Raw genomic sequence first — 10523 nt, forward strand, 5'->3', positions numbered from 1 at the left:
TTGGTTTATGCTGATGTCATAGATACAGATCAGGTCCACCACCACAAAAATCCAGCATTGGCATTCCCTTCCGTGGAGTGCGGTGAACAGCCCCCCACCCCCACAAGAAACATTTTGTGGAGTGTGTTGTCCCCCCACCAGACATTATGAGGAGCGCGTTGCTTCCCCCTACTAGACATTATGTGGAGCGCGTTGCTTCCCCTACCAGACATTATGTGGAGCGAGAGAGAGAGAAGGGGTAGAGAGAGAGGGGAGGAAGAGAGAGATAGAGCGGGGGGGGGGGGAGAGAAAGATAAAGAGATAAAAATAAAAAGTGAGAAAGAGAGAGACAGAATAACATAAAGAGAGGGAATGAGAGCAAGAAAGATAGAGAGAGAGAATGTTATCATGCACCTGATTAAGGATGGAAGTGCAATGACAATTATTTAGTTCAAATACACTGGGGAACAATTTTTAAGCTTATAAAAATTTTAGACTTATTTACACTAAAATAGGTATGCTGATTCTGAAAGTGCAGTTAGTTTTCTTCTATCACGTCAGGTTTTTTCTCTACCGCTTATATTAATGCGATTACTGTAGTGTGGATTTGTATAGGCTATTCATTTACACGCAGGAAAGTGTGTTCAAAGGTTGTGCGCTGCTCCACGTGGTGAATAGGCAAAATTTATTTTTCTGCTTACTCACGTATTTCTTTTCTTTCACATCATGTCTGGTTTTGCTGTTTTTCATCGTGCCTAAACAACCCTGATTTATTTTGTTATATCTGTGGCAGTTTCATTATTTCCAGTCAAAAGGGCAAACATCACTAAATTTGTAGCGCAAGCATATTTAGCATATTTTAAAGTTAAACTTGGTGATCAAGATAAGTCTTGGGCCCCTCATAAGGTTTGAAAACAGTGTGTGGAGGGTGTACGCATGTGGACAAAGGAAGTCAGTGATGAGCAAGGTGAATGATTCCCCCAAGATCTGAAGGTCATTGAAGGACGGTATCAGGGTAGATGGGATGTACATATGATGGCTGACTATTGTTGGAGCATCTGGTGCAAAAAAAAAATGCCAGAAGTTCAAACCTACTCTTAGGTGAAGTTAGGCTTTAACTTATTTATATTTTATTAGAAGATAGTCAACATTCATTGTAAAACTGCACTAGTTAAGACTACACAGGTGCTCTGGCACTCTAAAAGGTAGATGTATGGACAGTCATTTGTACAAAATCCAGAAAAAAAAACTATTTTTTTCTCTCACCTCTGTGTGTACCCTAGAGGTATAGACTTCTATACCAGCCATACCACAGAGGTATGATGGGGAGTGCTTTACAGGAAGGGTGGAGCTTTGAATTCTAGTCAAGTGCATTAGGGATTAAAGTTATAAAAAGGAGAGGGTCAAAATGATTGTGCTTCAACATGCTTTTATTTTTATTTTTTTTCCCTAATCACATGTCTTCGAGGGTTCTATGAACAACAACAATCAAGGCTAGGAAAAAAATGAGGGCTTCCTAGAATGCCTAAATTACATTGGTGCCTATTTAACCAAAAGTAGCTGTCAATTGTCTTCTTTTCCTCATTTTTTATTAGCACCACTTTTAGTATAAAGCCACATTTTCTAAAGGGGTGATTAGTTTTTTTTGGCATTATTCAGTGATTTATTGCCATACTAGACTTACCCTAAATTAGCAATCCGAAGCTCTAGTCATTTAAATGGAGTTCTGATTTCTGCTTTAAACATTGGGGATAAGTACCTATAGACCCACCCAATATTGGTGCATACATACATTTTTTTTTTTATGGCAAACAAAATGTTCACCCTTTCATTATTTTGCTGTATTTTTGGCAAAACAAATAACACACAAACAATGTAGCGCTCTCCTTTTATTCCCAATAAGACAAGGGATATGCTATGGCTCTTGTTTTCCAAAGATCTGCCTAGAAGCTCTTACACCAGACATCAGGTGTACTCATGTCATACATGTCTGCATATTAAAAAGTAGTCTGTACCATGCAGGCGATATCTGACTTACAAAAAACAAATGTAAATGCTATGTATCTCTCTTGGAAGATCTGACACTTTCATTGACAATTTTGCAGATTTTTTTTTTCCAGAAATTTTAGTCTAAACATTTGGGTTGCCTAAGCATTTATGTTTATACCACGCAGAAAGGGGAGATGTGTTATGTGTTATGGTCAATAAAATGTATAAAAAGTCATAATAAAATGGCAATATTCACCTATAGCTACCTATTCTGAGAAAACTACTGATGGCTACATTGTTATCACATTTAAAGTGCAGTTACTATGTCACAAATCTACTGTATGGCCTTTTTAAAGCATACCATTAATAATATTATTTTATAAAGGAGTGGTTTACAAAATGGTATTGGTGATTAGTTGTAAACTGTAATCTATACAAATGAATATTGTGTAAGATTCTCCTGACTGTGAGTAGTAAAGATACGTCTCTGGAGTAGGAAGTACTCCATGTCACCGCCAAAACTGTAAGACACAAATTTATTTTTAATGCCAACTTGACTCAAAACTTATATTTCAGCTTATGTCGCTGGATACTTGAATGTTATGCTATCATCTTGTATTTCCTGGATACTGCAGCCTTGGATTATCCCTATCAACATTTAAAAGGGGGGTCCAAGTCCTGAAGCCATTAAAATTAATTAATAATGGCATCTCATTACCTCTGTTAGAATTTCTATAATGAGGAAGAATATAATTTTCACTAAATCCTAGCAAGAAAAGTTGGAGACAAATGTTATATTGCCAAAACTATGTAGAAATCCCTTTAAGTGTTTAAGTTTAGGTGTTTGCAATGAAGATCTGTTAATGCATATACTGTAAATATAAGGAAAATGAGACTACTGCTTCCAAACATTGGGCATAACCCTTTTTTGTTTCAGCTTGAATTTGTCCCTGTGCTTATGTTAGCTCTGCATGGTTTGTAGAATTTGGGGTGGATGAACTTGAGTGGCCTGTACAGATTCCTTACCACATTTCTACCGAACATCCTTTGGATAAATTAAAATGGTAATTATAAGCTAGGTCTCATTTAACATCTGTATCTGACCAGCATTTAAATGCTTCTGAAAGTCTTTCTAGAAGTGTAGAGGCTATTTCAGTTTCATATTAACGCCCTTAGTCATTGAGTGTCCAACAAGCTACAAAAAGTTCATGCTAAAAAAAAAACTACACCACTAGGACCACTAGGGATCTGTTACATGGAAATCACATAACAGCATTGTTGTATGAATAATCCTTTTTTTCTCTGGAGGAGGAGGGGGATCCTACTAGTAAGATTTGCAACATAGTTATCAGGACTCTGGCATTAAAAAATGTTTACGTTACTTTCTAACCTTGATCTTTTTCTCATTTTTTGTTTAACCTATTAGCAAGGTATACGTGACTGCTCATCATTTGAAACACAAAACGGTGATTCTGCTTAAAGACATTCACCTTTTCCATTCTCAAATATAAAAACTGCTGCCATCACCACATTACAGAAGAGAAAGCCAGTGAGAAGTGTACATAAAAAGGCGATTTAAACAATTTGGCAGTTCACTAAGCTAAGGAGGGAATTGAGCAGCACTACTCTGTCACAACTCTGTAAGGCAAGAGCCTCAAAAAGTATCCCAATGGTAGTGTCATACAGGATTGAACTAAGCAAATTTCTAGTTCCAATTTTAGTTCTAGTCTTCACTTCAACCCAAAACTTTGCAATGAGGCTGGCTGGAAGCAATCCTGCTTTTTGTGCTGCGGTTGGTGAAAATAATTATGGCAAACGCTATAAATCTGCTTGGATTTGCATTGGTTTTGGAAAAATAGGTAACAATGCCTTTAAGAGGCCAATATTTTAGTGATCTAAAACAGTTGAAGTGCACAACATTAGTTGTATAGAATCAGCTCTTATGCATTTTCCATTTGAAATGATGTATTCAATATGAATGTTGGTGAGCCTTGACGGGGTCTCCTTTAAAATGGCAATGAGGGCAAATTAAGCAGGATGATTCCAGCTGGAGGTTGGAACCAAGGAACTAGAAGGAAAGATAACACCTCCTTGAACAGGACGATAACACTATACCAGGCTTGAGGTATGGGTTTGTGTATGGAAGGATCGACTTCAAAGACTTTACCAATCACCTGAGTAAGGGGTGGATGCATGGGTGTGGCTGAAAGTAAAAAGGGTTCCTGAATATAATACAAAGGTACAACAGACCCCAAATCTTTCTCTTACTTTAGAGCCCAGCCAGGGTACAGGATATAGAGGACGGACTCTTTGCTTAATGTATAATTTTACTTTGTCTTTATAACCATTCTTTAGATTCTCCTAAATATTTATTGTATATTTGTTATTTCTTTTTCTCTGTTAATAAATATCTTATTATTTAGGATCTGTGTGATTATTAAGCGAATAGAGACTTGGTAAAGATACAGCTCTCAAGAAAGGGTATAACATAAAGGAAACACAATTTGTTCTTTCGTTACTGGCACCTTAGAAATTTTTCTTTCAAATACAAGGATCACACAGCAATGAGCCTGCACTGATTTTGCATTCCATTTTAAAGGTCCAGTGCAAAGCTATACCTACCATGCATTTTGGATTTTAAAAAAGACACACATACCCGGTTTACATCTGGGGTATAACTTTTCTGTTTAAGGGATTTAAAGTGGATCCATTACCTACTTTCGGTTGCATCTAATCTGTGAGCTGTGACAAAGAAATAATGACATCACTGAGGCCAGAGTCACAATCTGGCTACTTTCAATGTGCAAAGGCAATGGCATCGCTTCTGTGAACCTGTTTTGTTTGCTGAGTTAGCTGATATTTTGTGGTTATTCTGAAACTTTTCACATCATAGAACATCTCAGAAGTTCTAAAATTGAAGCAGACATTCTACCTCATACAAAGGAATTACATGTTATATATATATATATATATATATATATATATATATATACACACACATACATTGTATGTAGTTTTGAAGGGGTCAATTCCCTACATCACTTAGGAGTTTATAACCTGGACCACACATCTTCACAATGAAATGAAAGGAAGTGAAGCTGCAACCTTGTTCTAAAGCTCCCAAGCCCATGGTGGTTCTTCCTGCACTCATAGGCACCTGGCCAGTCACTCTTATATTCAAAGGCCCCTTTACCAGTAGCAGCAGAGTCAGGCCTGACCCAGCAATCCCATTTTCTTTTGAATTACACAGGTATACTGCCACCACACATGCCTGCCCCTTGCAGACCTATTAAACTACTTAAAGGATATTAAAACAATTACAGCAGTCTCCAGTAAAACTACACAAATCACTCTGGGTTGTCACCTTTACCTAATCAATCACAGTCTTTATACACACATGAGCTGGATTAGCTTGGAGCCTTGTAACAGAGAAATTAACCAATAAAAAAGAAAAGGAATCCTGTGCAGAGAAGAAAATGAAAGGACAGCAATTATATCAGGGCTTAGAACTCTGTTCTCTACATGCCAATAAGAGAGTTCCAGTGAAGGTGTCACTAGATGCTGTTCTGTCCTGGTAAGTGCCGAGGAGCGTTGATGTAGCTGAGGAAGGAATAATGGGATCTTAGATACAGTCCCCAGTATGAATGCTGGTACATCATCCCTAGATTCCATAGATGTGTTGGCCCCTCACACAACAGAGCCAGGCTCTCACACCACCGTACTGATTCTGTTGACTGTTTTTTGTTTAGGATTGCCTTGAGATGTGTTTGTTCCCATAGGATGGTGGAAACCATGCTGAGGGAGAGGGGATGTTGGAGGCAAAGGGGAATGAGGGGTCAGTGGAGTGTGAGGTGTATGTGGAGATGGTGGAGGAAGAGGAGGGTAGGAGGGATGTGGTGGGATAGGGGACAATGGTGAGCAAGGAGACTGGTTATGCTGGCTATGTTGCATTGGATGTTGCTGATTATACTGAGACTGAGGGGGACGTTGCTGTTGAGGGGGCATTTGAGAAGGGTGATGTGTAAATACAAAGTGCTTTGGGGGCTGTTTCTGCATGGATTGGTGAACATGCTGGGGGTAGGTGTGCATCATGGCATGCTGAGGTTCAGATCCATACATGGGGGGCTGTGGTTGGTTTGAAGTGTGCCTGCCATGCACGGTGTATAGTGGGTGGGGGGAGCTGGGGATGATGGGTGGTCCTCCTACAGCTGGTCTCTTTTGCTGGTTTGGATGCTGCAGTGTAAACTGAACTGAGGATGTTGGCACATGGTAACAATGAGAAGGTGGCTTAAGAGGCTGCTGAGGTGGTGTAGAGGCTGGGGCTTGAGAGTGATAAGGTGGTGGGGGCTGAGCTAGTGCCCCCTGGTTGTGGCAGAACTGAGCGTGAAGAGCCTGGATTTTGGATTGTCCATCAATTCCTGGAGGAGTGTGGGGATGCGGTGGCAATGAGGATGGAGGCATGTTTTGGAAGGGTCCCTTTCCTCTTTTACTTCCAAACAGAGAGCCCAGGAATGAGGAAGAGTTGGAGACTGGTCTAGGAGCCTTGTACTCCTCTGGAGATGGAGGTGGTGGTGGAGCAGGAAGTCGCTGATAAGGATGAGGGCTGCTAATAATAGATCCCTGGAAAAGTAAAAAAAAAAAAAAAAACTGCATGTCAGTACCAAACATGTTTAACCATTACAACTATAACCATAACGGTAAAAATTAAAGGGTCTGTCCATCCAAACTGATATTGTGGTTATGGAGAGGTGCCAATTGCTTGAATCACCCAATAGTTAAAATAATTTAGTCAATAAGATCTCTGGCCAGAAAAAACCTTACTAGGTCAGCCTCATCCATTAAATGTTACTACATTTTGTGTCAACCTTGTTTGCTGGACCAGAAAGGTACCACGCTGCTTTTGCTTCCTTCCAGGCAAGTTTGGCTCTGGAGCATTTCAGTCACTATAAGGGTGACACCAGGCAAATGGTTGCTTTAGAAATCTTATTGCTGACAAGTTCCCGCAGTGACAGCATCCTGATTGTCACATGGCTCTAATACAGAAGTCTCTGTTCTGCTGTCCTTATGGTCACTGAATTAAAAAAAAAAAGCATGGAAAACGACAAGAGGGTGGAGTTGAGAACTCAAGTGTAGAACTCGCTCCGCTTTTACCACCCCCTTTGCTCAATGCATTAAAGGGCCCTTCAGACAATATCTGAAAAATCCAACCTTTTGCATGCACGGTCCTGAGTCCTGTGTCACTCAAAGAGGAAGAAACCTCCCCTTGAGTGATGTCATAATGCCAGAACCCACCCACTTTGGTTTCAGAGACACAACTGCCTACTTCCCTGAGTCTGCTAACCATACAGGAGACATGGTCCACGACTCTGGCCGCTGCGCCCCCCCAAGTGGGGTCCTTCTCCTCCCCCCGCTGGGGGGTGCACCAGCCAGAGCCGCAGAGCACCGCTGGTCTCCGTGCTCTTGCGGCCCACCTGTCACACGGCTGGGGGTTGGGGACCTCTGGTCTAGACATTCAACCAATGAAACAACAACATGACAGTAGCAGTGACTCATGTAACCTCACAACACTGAAAAATTCAGTTAGGAGACTGACTGCATGTACACACACTACAACACAAACATGCAGCTCGATCTCAACACTTACTTCAATGGTGCTGTCCAAAGATCCAGCGCTGTTACGCCTTCCTCTTTTACCTAAGCACCAAGTTAGTAACAAGCAAGCATTAAAGGACAGGAGGAAGAAGAAAAAAGTTAATATAATGGGTCGGATTTTTTAAAGCTCTCCAAGGCTGGAGATGGGTAAAGCAAACCTTGAACGGATCTGGTCCAGGATTGAAAACATTTGCTAACAAATAGCAAATCATTTTTAGGAAATCCATTCCAGATTTGGTGGATCACCCAGCTTCACTGATGAAAGTGTATTCTCTCCAGCCTTGGGGAGCTTTAATAAATCAGGCCCGAAGGGTAAAAAGGTGGGAAAGAATGAGATGCCATTGGATAAACAAGGTAGGACTAACTGATAGATTTGCATAATCAAAGACAGATGAATGTGCACAGGAATGAAAACACCAAATAAAAGGCAGACAAATGTAGAAAACATTGAGAAATATAAAACACATATAATACAAAGCATGCTGCCTGGATACAAAGCACATTTTAACACCTCAAGGGACTGCAAGCTGTTGAAAAACAGTCCGCTTGTGTGCGTCATGGCATGCTGCGGTTCCGATCCATACATTAGGGACTGTACTACAGAAACATGATAACAGTAGGTGAGAGCTGGCGGATGAAGACTGTTTATCTCTTACACTATAATCACAGCCATGTATTTCTATGTTTGTAAGAGTACACTACTACATTTTCCCTAATGCAGTTTACAAGCTGTAAAGGCAGAAATACTCACTCTTGGCTGGTGAAACAAGTGGCTTGGAATCAAGTGGAGTTAGAAAACACAGTTTTCTGATATTGTGCATTTGGAGTTGTGTCTGTTTGAATGTCAGTTTTTTTTTTTAAAATAGCTTTTTTTCCTCTTTCCTTGCTGACCTCTAAGGGGGAGTGGTCAAGGTTTCACAGGTGATTTAGGTTCAGGGCAGACTCACTTTTGGCTGATGAAACAAGTGGCTGGGAATAAGTGGAGTTAGAAAACACAGTAGTTTGAAAACAAAAAGAATTACATCTTTATAGGAACTACAAACTGTAAGTAAAGTTTTAAAACTCCTTGAAAACAAACATTGTAACTGGGAAAATGAGTGTAAGGTAAGGGTTTGGGTGCTTAGAGCACTGGGCTGACTTTTTATTGGGGTACAACCTATATGCCAGAGATGGTTTGCACCTAAATAGATAGGTGATGGTAAGCATAGCTTCAAGAAAGACCAAAGTTGTCAAATAAATTTACTCTTTTATGAGGAAGTAAGTAAACAGGTAGACAGTGGAGTAGCAGTTGATATAGTGTACTTGGACTTTGCTAAAGCATTTGACACTGTACCCCACAGACGGGTAATATGCAAGTTAGGGTCAATAGGTTTACAAAAGTCAATCTGTAAATGGATAGAGAACTGGCTTAACCCCCCCAGCGTTCTAATTCTGTTCAAATTTTCATGCAAAAAGCGTTACATTGTTTTGCATGGAAATTTATTTTACATTGTAGGCCTATAATTCTTAGGCATAACTCACCAAAATATGTCCAATATTTAATAAATTTAACAAAACTTTAAATAAAAAAAATAAAAACAATCTGTTAAAACAAGGGTGCATAAAAATACTAAAACCTGTAATATAAGTGTACAGTAGCGTGTATAATATATATATATAATATAATTATATATATATTATATAAAGGTTTCTTTGTATTGAACTCAATACAGCTAATTTGTATAGAATCCAATACTAAATTATTTGAATTTCCCGCCGCTCCTCCTGCCCACACCGACATCATGGGAAGCCCCGGGGAATGTCACTGTATTCGTTGGCTGAACATCGGAGGAAGAAGACGTGTCCCGAGGACCTGCAGGGACCAGCAGGTTGCCAACGGAACAAGGTAAGTGATTTTTTTCATGTTTTTAGCGATTACCGCTTTTCGCGAAATCAGTGATTAACCTCCCTAGCGGTCTAATTCCCTCAAAATTTCCATGCAAAAAGCGGTACAGTTTTTTTGCATGGAAATGTATTTTTTTCATTGTAGGCTGTAATTCTTAGGCATAACTCACTGATAGTTAATACATTTATTAATAATAATCTTTAAATAACAAAACACAAAAATCTGTTAAAAAAAATAAAAAATATTTAAACATGTAATGTAACTGTATAGTAAAATCCAAGTAAAATCCACCCCGAGTCACGCTCAGGATTACCGCTAGGGGGGTTGATGAGCGTAGTTGGTGTTATTTATCCTGAGATTCTGAATGACAGACCCTGTCAGATTTATTTTCTTCTACATGCTACTTATTTCTTACATAGTTACATAGCACAGCTCAACAAAACAAAATTTCTTTTCACTTGCCAAGGATTTTTAAATATATTTGGTGTATTTCAGGTCTGCTGAATCCAGAAATGACATCGGTTCCATTGAATTGGCTCTAGTTCTTGTGATACAGGAATCAGAATAGACAATTTTACCAACAACAAATGTTAACAAGGCATATTATTATCAATCTTTATTTACACCAATGTTTTGCATTTTATATATAAATGTAGCATTATTTTCATGAAACTTTCTTTGGCCTTCTTTTTATTCATACATTTTCTTTTTTTTACAGAAATATGAGTTCTTCCAGAAGTTATTTCAAGACCAAGACCCCATTGTATTTTGTATTTGTGGTGAATATTCTCAGCAAAAACAGAGAAGAAACATTAAGAATTTGTGAAAAGCATCTTGCATATTTTGGTATTAAACTGGGGGACCAAAGATAAGTATTGGGCTCACCATATGGTATGCAAAGCTTGTGTAGAATGTCTACGTCAGTGGAAAAATGGAAAACTGAAAAGTTTGAAATTTGGTGTACCTATGGTATGCGGAGAGCCCAGAAATCATCATAATGATATTTATTTGTGTGCTG

At 39.2% G+C, this 10523-nt stretch overlaps 1 protein-coding gene across 3 annotated transcripts in view; it reads right to left on the minus strand.

The window, feature by feature from the left end:
- Positions 1-1855: 1855 nt before the first annotated feature.
- LOC140342781 (IQ motif and SEC7 domain-containing protein 2-like) overlaps positions 1856-10523 on the minus strand; it is a 418938-nt gene continuing 410270 nt past the window's right edge. For 2 of the 3 annotated variants that reach the window (XM_072429132.1, XM_072429133.1), the window contains 2 exons: positions 7613-7662; positions 1856-6588 (listed from right to left, as the gene is read on the minus strand). In XM_072429132.1, coding sequence (XP_072285233.1) covers positions 5677-6588; positions 7613-7662 — 962 coding nt within the window. In that variant the 3' untranslated portion in view covers positions 1856-5676. The remainder of the gene's footprint in view (positions 6589-7612; positions 7663-10523) is intronic. The other variant, XM_072429134.1, reaches the window with a different exon arrangement.

Source organism: Pyxicephalus adspersus, chromosome W (genome assembly GCF_032062135.1).
Source record: "Pyxicephalus adspersus chromosome W, UCB_Pads_2.0, whole genome shotgun sequence".
NCBI lineage: Eukaryota > Metazoa > Chordata > Amphibia > Anura > Pyxicephalidae > Pyxicephalus > Pyxicephalus adspersus.